The sequence below is a fragment of the Ailuropoda melanoleuca genome, chromosome 9 (assembly GCF_002007445.2).
Source record: "Ailuropoda melanoleuca isolate Jingjing chromosome 9, ASM200744v2, whole genome shotgun sequence".
In the NCBI taxonomy this organism is placed as follows: domain Eukaryota; kingdom Metazoa; phylum Chordata; class Mammalia; order Carnivora; family Ursidae; genus Ailuropoda; species Ailuropoda melanoleuca.
In genome coordinates, this window is record NC_048226.1 from 93,012,906 (window position 1) to 93,027,906 (window position 15,001).

The 15,001-nt window shown below is 43.5% G+C and overlaps 1 protein-coding gene across 8 annotated transcripts in view; it reads right to left on the reverse strand.

Annotated features, from left to right (window-relative positions):
• Positions 1-15,001, reverse strand: part of ASAP1 (ArfGAP with SH3 domain, ankyrin repeat and PH domain 1) — a 335,958-nt gene that overhangs the window by 94,567 nt on the left and 226,390 nt on the right. For all 8 annotated transcript variants that reach the window (XM_019794951.2, XM_011219411.3, XM_019794950.2 and 5 more), the window contains 4 exons: positions 12,236-12,310; positions 11,678-11,727; positions 4,799-4,928; positions 3,458-3,543 (listed from right to left, as the gene is read on the reverse strand). In XM_019794951.2, the coding sequence (XP_019650510.1) occupies positions 3,458-3,543; positions 4,799-4,928; positions 11,678-11,727; positions 12,236-12,310 (341 nt within the window). The remainder of the gene's footprint in view (positions 1-3,457; positions 3,544-4,798; positions 4,929-11,677; positions 11,728-12,235; positions 12,311-15,001) is intronic.

Genomic DNA, 15,001 nt, shown 5'->3' on the forward strand with positions numbered 1-15,001 from the left:
TGGGTATATACCTAGGGGCGGGATTGCAAGGCCATGTAATTCTAGGCTTAACTTTTTGAGGAACTGCCAAGAAGTCTTCCAAAGTAGTTGTACCAATTTACATTTCTCTCAGCAGTGTATTCCAGGTTCCAATTTCTGTACATTCTCACCAAGACCTAGTTTCCATTTTGTTGTTGCTGTTGTTTTTTTAAATTCTGCCATCCTACTGGGGGCAAAGTGGTATCTCATCGTGGTCTGGATTTGTATGTTCCTCAATGACTAATGACATTGAGGCTTTTTCTTGTGCTTTTGGCCACTGTGTATCTTTTCCGGAGAAGTGGCTATTCAAATTCTTTGCCCATTTTTAAACTGGATTATCTTTTTGTTGTTGAGTTGCAGGAGTTCTTTATATATTCTGGATACCAGACCTTCATGATTTGCAAGAATTTTCCTCCCATTCTGTGGGTTGTCTTTTCGTTTTCTTAATAATGTCCTTTCACTCACAAAACCTTTTTAAATTTTGAAGTCCAGTTTACCTATTTTTTTCCTTTGGTTTCTTTTGCTTTGTCCACTTTGACACGTTTATTTAGCATCTACTGAATGAGTTAATGTGCCTTTGGGCAAGTTACTCATTCTTCCGGAGCTACAATTTCCTGAGCGCTCTTGATAAATGCTAGCTATTATTAAATTAAGGATAATATAGTAATGTTTGTAAGTGTTCTTGATCCTGCAGATCATAATGACACTTGCTAGGTGGTAAAAGGAGTGGGTGAGCAGTAGGATATTATGTGTGTTCTGAAAGCAGCACGTTCCCCACAATGTTCAAGTCTGAGAGTGACGAGCAGTTGGTGTGGGTGAGCTGGAAAGGATAACAGAAAGTCCAAAGCTCTTGTTTTCTGCTCCCCGTATTGTTCCACTGTCGCAGCTGTATCTCCGCGGAGGTGCTGGGACTATACACGGTGTTGCTGGAGCAAACTTACTCTTGGGCGCCCCCTGACTGTGTACTGAAAATCATTTGGGGAACTGGAGTAAGTACCTAGAATATGAAATCTCTCTCTTTTTAAAGAATTAATTAATTAATTTGACAGAGAGAGAGAGAGAGAGAGAACAGGAAGGGGGAGCAGCAGGCTTCCTGCTGAGCAGGGAGCCCACTGTGGGACTTGATCCCAGGACCCTAGGATCATGACCTGAGCTGAAGGCAGACGTTTCACCAACTGAGACATCCAGGCACCGCCCCCCGCCCCTTTCTGAATTAGGTAGAGACACTTTACAGTCTATTAAGGGTTTTTAAGGGATTGCCTGAAGTAGGAAAGAATGAGTCTCCCTGAAAGACCACCACCCGGGTTTCTTGCTGTGTGGGAATTCCTGAGGTTCAACCATGGGGCAGAACCCCATTATAACCATGTTGTCAATACCTCTCCCCACAAGGAGGCTTTTACAGTATAAGGTTTCCTTCTGCTGATCTCTCTGTTCCCTGGGGAGACTCTTCTACCAGATTCCAATGGCCAGATGCTAGCTATCCCCCAAGTCTAATCCCGACTGCCGTCACCCCTTCAAGGAGCCCTCATCAGTCCCCCTGGATGAAAGTCTCTCCTTCTGATGCCCATCTTAGCAGTTACTTCCTAGGCCCACTGTGATGACTTCTGACCCAACTTACTTCCTGTACCAGAGAATTAGCTTCTGAGGACAGAGTCTTGTCTCATCTTCCTACCCCAGAGCCTACAAAGTACCTGGCCTTTGTCAGGAGATGGATAAACGTTTCTGGAAAGTGAAAAAGCAGGAAATGAAAGAATGAAGGGAGGAGGCATTAGCTATCAAGGTCAAAGTTGCTCTTCTTTTCACCTTCAGAAACAAAGGATAAGATCTGTATAGCTTATAGAACATCTTACATTTTGGAAAACTCAAGTTTGTGGAGGTTAAACCCTTCTCTACAGGTTAAGGGAACGGGAGATCAGAAGATTTCTAGGGGCACCTGGCTGGCTCAGTTGGAGGAGCATGCAACTCTTGGTCTCAGGGTCGGGAGTTTGAGCCCCACATTGGGCGTAGAGCTTACTTTAAAAAGAGAGAGACAGAGAGAGATTTCTAAAATCAGGTAAAATCAGATTTGCTGCCAAAGTGTTGTAACGGAGAAGACAGAGGTTCACTTATTTCTGTAGAGGTTTCCAAGCAATGATACGTTTCTAGGAAAACTGAAATGATGGAAGATGAAAAATTCCACCCGAAACTAAAATTAGGGACCACCATGACACCTATCAAAGTTTCCTATGTGCCCCACTAAGCTATGAAGCCAAAGGTTAGACCAGATCTTCAGTATGAGGCTTTCACAAGCAAACTTTATCTTATAAACGTGCAACTGTTTACACTTCAATGTATTATTTTTTATATGTGAAACACATTCATACAAGGCAGAATTTACTTTGAAAAGAAGGAAAAAGTTAACAAATCAGATCTATGTAAATAGCAATTTGATCATTAAAAGCTTCTCCTGAAACAATTCTGTACAATACATTTATGAATGAATGATTCCAGTGCCACTGGGAATCCTCAGAGCTGCAAATACATACAATGTAGCAGGCACAGGCCTAGGCTCCATATGCATTATCTCATTTAATTCTCACATCTGCCAACCTTAACCCCACTTGACAGATGAGGGTACTGGGGTTTAGAGAGGAACCTGATGGAGATCTCAGAGTAACCTGGCTGCAGAGCCAGGGTCTGAACTCATCTTTCTGTCTGACTCGTGCCCTTCTGTGCGTCCCACAATATTAATGCTGACCTCCTTAAATGTCTCAGTTGAATACAAAGATCTTCTTACATAGAACATTAAAAATGGACACGTTTTCATGTAAAAACTAGAAAACCCATGAAAGCTAAAACAGTAAGTAAACAAGAAGTAAATAAGCAAATGTAATGCCACAGAATCTCAAGCATGATACAAATGCAACGTTAATAAGCAAATCTGGTGCTGGTATATAAACAGCGGATGTATCACCAATTATGCAAGAATCGAAGTATAAAGGCAAAGTATTCTTTGCACCCCAAGTATTTAATTTCACTAATTTTTGATGACAAAGAAAAAAATCCCAATAGGTATACATGGTACAAATGACCTGATAATAGGTAAAATGCCAAGTAAGGGAGGAGGGCGTGGGAGTCACTTAGAAGGCCTCTGCAGTGACAGGGACACATGTATCTGTAACGAGAGCTTCACCGACTGTCAAGGCCACTGTTGGGATTTATAAGTAAGACAGCATTTTTGAGTAGCCAAATATTTGCACTAATTTGAGTTCCTGATTTACAGAAAACAGTGAGGATGGATGATAATACCATTTCTTATCATGTGGCTTTGGAAGCTTCTAATACCACACTATATATAGTGACCAAATGAAAACCAGAAAGAAAGAAGCAATTAAGAAAACCAAAGAAGCGAAGGGGGTCTTACTTGGGCTAATAATCACGATCACGATATTCTACTTACTTGCACTGGGCATGATAATACTTTATAAGATTCTGCAGCAGATCCACACCCTTTTTGGTCTTGATTTCATTAACTTTAATGAGATACTGTGGAAATAAAGCAAAATTGTATGTTGCTCATTGCAGACAGGGTTTTCCAGTCACGGGTCTGGGTGGCAGAACACCAATCATGAATCCGCACAAGTTACTGAACCTTGGTTGCCTTCAGACAGCGTGAGTTTAATTTGGGAAATGCTGATTTGGCAGTCACAAGTGTACAAACGACATGATTAGAGTGTTAGTGTTTTATAAATGCTCAAGATTAGTTTACAAGACAAGCAGAAATCAGACATAGCAAAACATTCTAGAATAACTGATGATTTCCCTCTGGTGCAGTGGATCTCAAACTGAGAGTTCACATGGTCAAAACTTGGAAGACGGTCGACTGTTCTTTGCAGAAAACAAGTAAAATAGCATTCTCTTGAGGCATATGCCATCAGATAGCAAAACTTTTGGAAAGAATTTTTGGTACTCAAGAATAAAATAAAACATGAAAGAATAAAAATTAAAATAACCCATTATTAATTAATGCAATTAACTAACACTACTAGGTCTGATTTTTACTAGTGGCCAAGATTTTCTGTTGATATTGTTTGCTTCTTTTTCACTTGTTTTATTATGAAGAAGTGTTTATAAGCAGATAGGTTTGAGAAGAAGCTAAAAGTATGCGGGGGGAAAAAAAAGAATATTTAAAAAAGAAAAACTTAAAATCGAGAAAATTCCACCCATTTTAGCATTTTTGGAGAACTGTAAAAGGAACTCTATGACACAATGTTAGCGTCAGAATGGCCAGGACGCCAGGGCAGGGAGTGCCAGTGTTCACTGGGAACCCAGTTTGAGAACCACTGCTCTACCTCCAAGGAAGCATGCTTTCATTACATTTCTTTCAGGAACTCAGGCTTTCTTAACGACTACTGTATTTACATGTTCATTCAAACTGGACACGTGGTTAAAAAAACAAAAAACACGCTCTAAACCTGTACCAGGAAGACTTCATATTCACCAGTGTTACTCCTCACCAAACATTTTTTTCCACACTCACTCACAAGCAACATCAAAGTTCTCACCGAAGAATCCTGTTTTGGCATAAAGAGCCCCACAGGACCAAGGCTCAAAATATGAGACCACAGTGAAATGGCGGATCTTAAAAGGCTTGGAGAAAAATGGAGATGAGAGCCCTTAAGAAACAGTCCTCTCCTCTAATAATCAAACAGCCTGCCTTTAAAGCATAAAAACTCCTGCCTAGCAGGAAAGATCACAGTGAATGAAACTCCAGGCAAACGCTCGCAGAAGCTGCTCTTACTTCGCACATTTGGAGCTGGAAGAGGCGCCGTTCCTTCTCCATCTCCTCTGCGATCTCCGCTCCCGTGATCTCTGTGCGGATCATCCCGTGCTGCTTTGCATGCTCTCTTTTCTCCTTCTCAATTTTTGTACTGTAATTAAAGCAGATGCCATCATTAAAAAAGAAAAATCATGTCTTTCCTTTAATGAGAGCCACTGATTGTTTCCTAATTATGAGACGTAAGAGGCAGGATTTCTTATGTCGGTAACACTGATCAAAAGTAAGAATCAAAGAGAACACACGTACTGTACAGATTTTCACCTAGGAAACCTCTTGCTTTTTAAGAGATCTTAAACACAGATGAATTTTTTTTCAATCATTATTTAATTTAGAGAGGAGAGAGAGAAAGAGAGAGTGTGTGCGCGCAGAGGGGAGAGAGAGTCCTAAGCGGTCTTTGCGCTGAGCACGGAGCCTGACGCAAAGCTCAATCTCACGACCTTGAGATCACAACCTGAAGTGACACCAAGAGTCAGACGCTTAACCTGACCGACTGTGCCACCCAGGCGCCCCCACGTGGATGAATTCTTTTAAATTCTCTCATATTTTGGTTGGCATGAAGAAATCTTGACAGTTGACTTTTTCTTGGGTAAAGTACTTTATGTTGTAAAAGAATCAGAAAGTTGGAGACCTGAGGCGTATCTTGATCAACAGATGATGGGTCTGAAAATTATTTCAAGACAATCAAAATGTGTAGTGGACATGCACAAAAAGCAGTCAAAATTAATTTCCAAAATTCCTCTAAACCTGGGGCATTTCCATATCCCCTTAACACATTTTAATCATTTAACCATGTGGCACTGGATTGTACAAAATAAGGATGGGAGAAATCCCAATCTATGATTTGGAATCCTATGAAATGTTCTTCAGGGGGGGCAACCAAGAGGGAGGCAGGCAATTATGAAAGAGGGCCCATATTACACCAACACAACCTGAGGCTAATGCTTGGCTATGATAGATGGTACTCTGGCAGTAACACCAATGGTTACGACCCTCTGTCAGAAAATCCATCTAACTTGAAAACAGACTTCCAATTGCAGGAAGAGTGAATTTTAGTTGTGAACGCAAAGACAAATTGACTTATTAGCCTTCAAGTCTTCTTTTAAATCGTAGTGGTGGAAATTCAAACCCTAAAGAAAGCCAACATTCTTGTCTATATACAAACACGGTAGAAAATCAACCCATTGGAAAATCTATGGGATGCCTCTGAATCTGGTTGGGATGCCTCTAGCACCATAATGCCAATCTTATCATGCCACATTGGCCCTCAAGTAGGTGTGAAAGCAGATAGAGAATACGTCTCAGCTCTCTCCACTGGTGTGCGTGGGAAGAGAACCAGGAAGCTAAAGACATTTGAGAAGAAATGAGAGGAGCAGACATAACTTAGTAGCAGTAGACTTCTGGGTTAATGTGGTGACTTGACCACATGCCTTTATTCCTTCTTCCTTCCATAATCCCACTAAAATGATACTAAAATCATAAAGAATACAATCTTCCAAAAATAAGAACTGAAGACAAAAAAGGATGACAGAATTCAACAAGTATTTGGAAAAGCAGGTGTACACAGAGAAAAAGAGAAAAGTGCATACCCCAGGGGCGCCTGGGTGGCACAGCAGTTAAGCGTCTGCCTTCGGCTCAGGGCGTGATCCCAGCGTTATGGGATCGAGCCCCACATCAGGCTCCTCTGCTTTGAGCCTGCTTCTTCCTCTCCCACTCCCCCTGCTTGTGTTCCCTCTCTCGCTGGCTGTCTCTATCTCTGTCAAATAAATAAATAAAATCTTTAAAAAATAAAAATAAAAAAAAAAGTGCATACCCCAAACAATAGGGGTCCCTGCCTCCCTGGCCTTTGTTGCTTCTAGAATGCCATTGTATGCAATCACCAGACAGGGGGCTGAGGGAGCTGAACAGTGCCAGGAGACATACCTCTGGAGACTGACATTTAGAATGCTCCAGATAAAAAAGCTGTCCTGGGGTGCCTGGGTGGCTCAGGTGTTTGGGCATCTGACTCTTGATTTTGGCTCAGGTTGTGATCTTGGAGTCCTGGGATTGAGCCCCAGGTCAGGCTCTGCACTCAGCAGGGAGTCTGCTTGGGATTCTCTCTCAAAAAGAAAAGAAGAAAAAAGAAAAGAAAAGAAAAGAAAAGAAAAGAAAAGAAGAGAAAAGAAAGGAAGGAAGGGAGGGAGGGAGGAAGGAAGGAAGGAAGAAAGAAAGAANGAGAAAAAAAAGGAAGGAAGGGAGGGAGGGAGGAAGGAAGGAAGGAAGAAAGAAAGAAAGAAGGAAAAAAGGAAAAAAGCNAAGAAAAGAAAAGAAAAGAAAAGAAAAGAAAAGAAAAGAAGAGAAAAGAAAGGAAGGAAGGGAGGGAGGGAGGAAGGAAGGAAGGAAGAAAGAAAGAAAGAAGGAAAAAAGGAAAAAAGCTGTCTCGACATCCTAAAACCTAAAAAGTCAGCTCACTGCGTTCTTGACAGGCCCTGCTGACATATATGAGCTTAACAACAAATTTTGGGTGCTTTGCTCTCAAATATGAATGGGCAGTGAAGGATGATAAGATAATTGAGGAAATCTTCCAAAATGAAAGCAAGAAATCAAAATAACAAGTTGGGGGTGGTGGTGATGGGGGAACCAGAGGCAGTAAGAAAATAAATATTTTATAAAATATAATCAAATCCTCAGAGAGCTAAAATACTCTATGAAACAACAAGAAACTATAAAAAAGATTACCCAAACCTCCCAACTAATTGAGAAAAAGGGCTTTGGAAATTGAAAATATGACAGCCAAATAAAAAAATCAACTGACCAGTGGGAATAAAAGGTTGAAAATAATCTAAAACATAACATAGACAAACAGGACAGAAAAGAGAGGAAAATTATAAGAACCACCTGGGGAGTCCAACACTATATGGTAAGGCATTCTAGGAGAATAAACAGGAGAAAAAAAAAAAACAGATGGGAGGAATGACAAGAAACACTTACAGAACTGAGGAACTAAAAATTGCAAGGAGAAGGTTAATACACGCACCACAGCACATGAAGAAAGTTCGTAGAAACTTTGGGGAAAAAAAAAAGACTAACATTTTCTTTCTTTTTTTTTTTTTTAAGATTTATTTATTTATTTGAGAGAGAGAGAGAGACAGCAGGGCCAAGAGGCAGAGGGAAAGGGAGACTCTTCAAGCAGACTCTCTGACGTGGGGCTCGATCCCAAGGACCCTGAGATCATGCCCTGAGCCGAAATCAAGAGTTGGATGCTTAACCAACTGAGCCACCCAGGTGCCCCAAAAGACGAACATTTTCTAAGTGAAGATAAATGAACCTCCTCCGCCAGACCCCACATGTCACACACAGAGAAATGGGAATCAAAGACGCATCGGATTTTTTCATTAGCAAAGACTGGAAATAAGAAAACGGTGGAGCGACGCCTTCAATAGTTCAAGCGAATATGGTTATAAAATTAGGATTTTACATTCAGCCAAACTTCATTCTGTGTGATGGCAGAATGAAGATATTTCTGGACATGCCAGAATCTGAAAAATTTCCCTCCTGTAGAGCTGTTCTCTGGAAATGGCTGGAAGTAGTGCCAGCTGAATATGGGACTATGCCAGGAAAGAGGCGGCAGGAGAGCCCCCACGGAGGGGCAGCCCAGGATGACAGCTGCGCTGCTGATCTAAGAGCTCTGCAAGGATTCTCCAGGACAGTAAAGAAGGGACTGACAGAGAACCTAATGATAATCCATATATAATCACTGTTACAACGTATAGAGTGTATTTTCTAAACAGAAACATTATTAATAGGTGTTGGAACAGCTAACGAAATTCACAAAAGATTCAAATAGAACCAAGCAAATGAAGAAATGAGGCAATTATTTCATTAAGGAAAAGCAAAAAATGGTGCTATAAGAATGGAGATCCCATTACAACACACCATTCGACTGGCACCAAACATCTTCACTCACAGAAGTTCCAAACTGACAACTGGTTTATCCATAAACTGTTGCATGAGCCACACTGGATGAACGGGGGGCGGGGGACGTGATGGAGGTGCTTGTGAATGAGAGCTAAGCCCTCATGAGCCGCGGCAGCACGTCGGGTGAAGCAGGAAGGAGCAGCAAGAACTCACCGAGGAACAGACACAGACAAACCCGGGAGCACGTAGCAGTGGGAAGAGGAGAGGGAGCAGCAGGACGGGAGGGCTGGCCGAGCACCGCTGTGACTTTCCATGAGAAGCAGGCCCACGGCCTACTTGAGATTCCCTCTCCCGTGCCTCATTCGGAAAGCAAACCTGCCTCACCAGGGGCAGCACAGATCACTGAGCTCAGCTTCTGGGGGGCAGCACAGACGTTTGTACAGCGTGTAAGGACTGCTGTGATGGGTGCCCGGTCTGCCCTAGAAGCTTTATGTTCTCTGATAAACTCTTGACGAAACCACTGTTACCGGGGCTTCTGTTATACACAGAGTAAGTCTCAACAGATGCCAAGTACTATTTAATGTCTGATGTATGGGTATTATTTTGACCAAATATTATTGGTCATTAAAAAACTTGCTAGAAACTGATTGAGGGCCAAGCGTATACCAGGCAGCAGTGGCAATTACTTCAACATGTTATGTTATCACAGAAGCCTTGAGAAGTAGGTAATTTTTCTACTTTTTTTTAACAGGTGAAGACCATCAAAGTTAAGTACCCTGGTTCAAAGTCTAAAACTGTTAAGGGGGCACCACCCAGATTCTCCCACGGTCTTTGATTCCCCAGTTTGCAGTCTTAACCATCATGGCTCACTGCCTCCTGGGTCCTAAATGAAGACCACTGACCAGCCCCCTGGGTTCTCACAGCTAATAAATTGACTTCTTCTTCTTTTTTTGGGATATATCATTTTGTTTTCTGTAACTCATAGTCAAATGAGTCCTGTCACATCAAATAATCAAATACTTATTTCTCGGTTTTTGTTGTTGTTTTTTTTTTACTTCCTGTACCACTATACAGAGTGAGGAAGAAGCCTATCTTAGGAAAATAATTTGTTGCCAGGGATTTATTAAAAAAAATAAATAAAAATCTTTCTGGTGAAATCCTAAAATGAGGACCCACTTAACTCACGATTTCCAGACGTGGATAATTCTCTCATTCTTTCAGTAACTATTCTCTATGCACTAGCTATGTACCCAAGGTTCTGCTAGGCCCTGGGAGATAAGCACCAAACACAAGGATGATGTGGTCACTGTGCTCACTGAGGTCAGATGCTGGAGGACAATACAGACTAGTGAACAGCCAGACACGTTCGAATACAGTTGAAGAAAGTGCCATGAAGGGCATCTGGATCATCTGAAAACCACTGATGTTCCGTGATGTTTGTAATACTGACCAGCAGGTACTTCAAGCTCTTCCACCAACACAAAGACTGTTATAAAAATACAGTTATACCACCCAATATTGGTAGCACTTTAGTTGACAGAGCACATATTGTGTCTTGTTTTGTTATTTCCACGTCCTACAAAAGAGATCTATTCCACAAGTCTAGCGCAAAGGTTTTTTTCTCCCTTTTGTGGACTCTTGCCCCTTTGGTGTGTACTCAGTTCTATCCCCAGCCCAGTGCATGCAGCTGCCTCTGGGCAGGGCTGTACTTAGCTCACAAGTATGAGCATTCATACAGAAAGACAGGATGGCCCACAGTATTCACTTACATCACTGACCATTTTAAGAACCTTTTTTGTTCTCAGCTGCATTTATAACTGTCAATGCATAAAAGTATTCCTAAGGCAGCAAGTCTCCAGCAATGCACTGCTCACATAAGGATTTATAGAAGTAGCTTGGCAAAAAACAAATTTAATCCTGAATTTGTCTTTCTTTTGTTTGTGTTTTCATTCTGCTGTTATTGCTGTAGACGGAAATGGCTTTTATTCTCCTATGTTTATAGCTATCCAAGTTCACAGCCAAGATTTTTATTAAGTGCTTTAAAATCCATTTCTCCTCCCACCCCACCTCCTGGTAGTACAGATGTCTCTGAATAATAGTAACGAAGGACGGGAGGGGCACCTGGGTGGCTCAGTCAGTGGAGTGTCTGCTTTTGGCTCAGGTCATGATCCTGGGGTCCTGGGATGGAGCCCCGCCATAGGGCTCCCTGCTCAGCAGGGAGTCTGCTTCTCCCTCCCCCTCTGCCCCTCCCCTCCACTCAGACTCTCTCTCTCTCTCAAATAAATAAAATCTTAAAAAAAAAAAAACATAGGAAGGTGGTACTATCCGTACAGGACGAAGATGAGCCAGGCCCGTACCACGCCAACTCCCATGCATCATCTCCACAATCCGGCAATGATGCCCGCAGGCTGTCCCGCCGTGCCCATCAGGCGCTGCGCCAGCCCTGGTAAAGGCCAGCACGGCACCACCTACCTAGCTCCATGAGCTTCTGCAATCTCTGCAGCCTCTCCAGGCTTCAGTCCCCCGAACCACACACAGACAGTGAGGTCACCGTGGGGAGGTCACGCACACAGGAACACTGCGCGCAGGCCCTGGCAGGCAGAAGGACGTCACGAACACTAGCTGTTGTGACTTCCTAATTGCTAGGTGGGAATGTCAATAGTCTATAGTTATGTGCTAACTATAATTAAAGCAAAGTTGCACCAGTCAGATCTACAGCCTGAAGCTAGTAGCAGCAGCCACGAGCGCTGAAACACTCAGCAGTGATCGCACACCTCGCTCTAGACGACGAGGCAGATGAACCCCTTCTCATTGGGTCAGCACACCCAAACCCTTAGCCCTTACAAGGATGTACTACACAAGCTGTTGTCCACAAGAGAGGAGTCTTCCAGTTAACTATTTCTTAAGAAATTCAAGACTATAATAAACAAATAAAAAGCTACTTACAACTTTGTCTCATAATCTTTCCAAGCTTTGTCAAATGGCTTCTTGAGATCCTTAGGAAAGAGAAAATGAGACTGAGATTGAATTTACTTTTGCTCCAAGGGCAATAAATAATTCTAAAAGAACATCTCAGCAAAAGTGCTTTCCTTTAAAGGACGTGTGAAGCTTGACAGAGACACTCTCACGCCCAGCACAGCACGCATCCCCCGCGAGGCGCCTGCGCAGGCAGGAAGGGGCGAGCTTCCCAGGGAACCCGTGAAGCAGGACTCGGCGGCCTGGAGAGGCTGGGCTGAGGGTCGCCAGTGGCGTGGCCAAGACTCAGCGCAGACTGCCCGCACCCACGCAGGCTCTCACCGATATTCCGGAAAGCGCCTCATCTTATTCCTCAGTCAATAACACTATGTGAAGTGGCACATCTTTTCCAATGATCATTTTCCAAGTGCTTTTTTTATGCTAAAAATATTCAGAGTGTCTTTCAAATACAAGTACCACTCTGCTCCTGAACGACAAAAAAATCAATTCTTTCCAGTTAAAGTGAAAATCAAATTTCTGAACACTTACTCCTTTGACTCCTTTCAGGTCTCCTTTTAACAAGGAGTCCAAGGTGAAGATCACATTGTGGCTCAGACCCTGGAGCTGGAAAGCAGAGCAAAGAGAGGAGATGGTTAGAAGAGAAGTGCAAACAGAATAATAAACTCAGCGACTGCTGTCAGAGCATCTCACACACACCGGGCTCTGTGTAAGGGCTTTCGTGCACCAGGTCACAGACCCTGAGGGCTGCCCTGAGGTTGGGTGGCAAGACCAGCCTCCCCCTCAGCACAGGGGCAGAGAGCTGGGGGTCCGGGCTCTGGATGACCACGTGGCAGCACGCATCCACCTGTGTGAATAATCCCTTGAATGATCTGCAGACCCGCCACTGCTCCCCTACTGACACGGTCGACCTTAATTTGACTTTTTTTCAACTGCCTCTGTCAGAGGAAGGAGGGAACTACCCAACTGGCTTGTACCACTCCTTTTCATATGCTTCTGTGGCCTCTGTCACTATCTGAAATTATATGTATACTCTCTGCCCCCCACCAGAACATAATCTCAATGAGGGCAGGGACCCCGACTGTCCTACTTACTGTATCTTCTCTGTGCCCATATGCATTAAAAAGACAAGATATTCAGGAAGCACAATTTAGAGCAGGGTGCAGGGTTTTCACTGTTCCAAGGAAGTGGCCTGTGCCTCCTTGATTTTAAGATGGTACAAAAGATGGTCGTAGAAAGCCAAGGAGACCCCTAGCACTTTGAAGAAATCAGGTTTAGTTGCGTGGAACCAAGACTGCAGGGCCTTGCAGAACCAGGTAATAGCTGGAGAAGTTGGTGGGCTCCCTCACCCAGGAAATAATCTGACTCCTGGGTAAGAGTGTGCTCATTTGTCACTCCAGCCAGCCAGCCACCCACCCTTCCATCACCACTGACCAAGTTCTGTGACACCCTCCATGCCAGCAGCTCGCTACGTGAAGGTGAATAAAACACTTCCTGCCTTGAGACAGCCCACATCCCAGGGACAGAGGAGGTCACAGTATGCAACTGACTCTGCCACACCTTGCCACTCCAAGCGATGTCCAGAGGCAGAAGTAGGACATGGCGTGAAGGACCTGGGCTGACACTTGGAGGCTTTGTGTAGGACCCTCTGAACCACATCTGTCACTCGAGGACGCTATCACCCACTGCATCCGGCTGTGAAGGAGCTAGTTAATACACCTGACAAGTGCTAGTGTGTTCCCGGACACCTAAGAAGTGCTGAATACATGTTTATTTTTAACGTCCAAATAGATGTTAAATAAGAAATAGGAACAAGGCCATGTGGAGCAGAAGGGACACCTTCTGCCAACTCCTGCCTACTGCTCTCATCCGGGGCTTCCTGAAGCTTGCCATTCTACCTTTGCCTCCCTGGCCACCAATGAACACACAAGGTTACTTGTCCAGGGCACACACCACCAGAGGGCCTGGACTGAAAACAACCAACTCTCTCTTTTTTCAAAGACAAAGAGATTCTGAATACCAAGACGATTTTGTCTATGCAGTGACACTAACCCCACATAGAGAAACTGCCTGGCTGGCAGGTGCTAACAGCGAGAGAGCCACAGATTCACAATCTTCATTCTGTGAGATCAAGGGCCTTGGTTCCTGGGAAGCGGGGTGAAAAACATCTTAGATACTGTAACAGCTGTGGCTCTCCAAAGGGCCAAAGTACATAAACTTGATATACAGAGTGTATCTGTTCTATTAAAACCTCATGGGGAAAGTGATTAGTTAAAAAAATGTCTTTAAGTGGCACCTGACTGGCTCAGTCGGTGGAGTGTGTGACTCTTGATCTCAGGGTTGTGAGTTCGAGCCCCATGCTGGGTATAGAGATTTCTTAAAAATAAAATCTTTAAAAAATGTATTTAAAAAGTCTCCTTGGGATGGGGTGGGGCAGTTTGCAGGTGATAATAAAGAAAAAGTTGACAAACACTGGCCTTAGGTATGAGATGGGAAAAATAAAGATTACTAGGACTCACTCTCTGCTGTAGACGATTAGCTGCAATACTAGTGTGCTCTGGGTCCTCAGCGAGCTCCTTCCTGAAATGCGAGCCTCCTGCATCCACTATCCTGTGAGCCACACGCGTCTGTGCGGATGGTGGTAAGTGAGGCAGGCACCTGCCCTCCACTAGTCAGGCCAGTCTCCACCTTTCCTCGCTTCGTAGACATCCTTGCATTATTTTCTCCAAAACATTTACCATCCCTCACCATTGGTTTCCTCATGTGTTTGCTGTGTCCTCAATTTGAATGCAAGCTCTTGGCAAGTAGGGTCTGTATGTTCACTGCCGTATTTCCAGAATCTAGAACATTGCCTAGCACACAGTAGGCGCTCAGTTAAGTATTTGTAGAGTGAAGAAAAAACAGAATCACGTGAGTACAAGGCTCTTCTCTGTAGGACTGTTCATTTTTTTAAATTCATTGTAAAGATTTATTTATTTTAGAGAGCACGGGGGAGGGGGAGAGGAAGAGAGAGAGAGAGAGAGAGAATATCAAGCAGACTCTCCACTGAGCATGGAGCTCAACGTGGTGCCCGATCCCACAACCCTGAGATCACAACCTGAGCCGAAATCAAGAGCCAGACACTTAACCGACTAAGCCACCCAGGCACCCCTAGGACTGTTTATACTGAGGTAAAGCTTAGTGCTTGTCAATAGGAAACTAGTTAAATAAACTACGGAAGTTCTAAACAATAGCCATAAAAATGAGAAAGTTCTTTACGTCTAACTTCAGAAGTATCTCCAAGATAAATTGTTACAC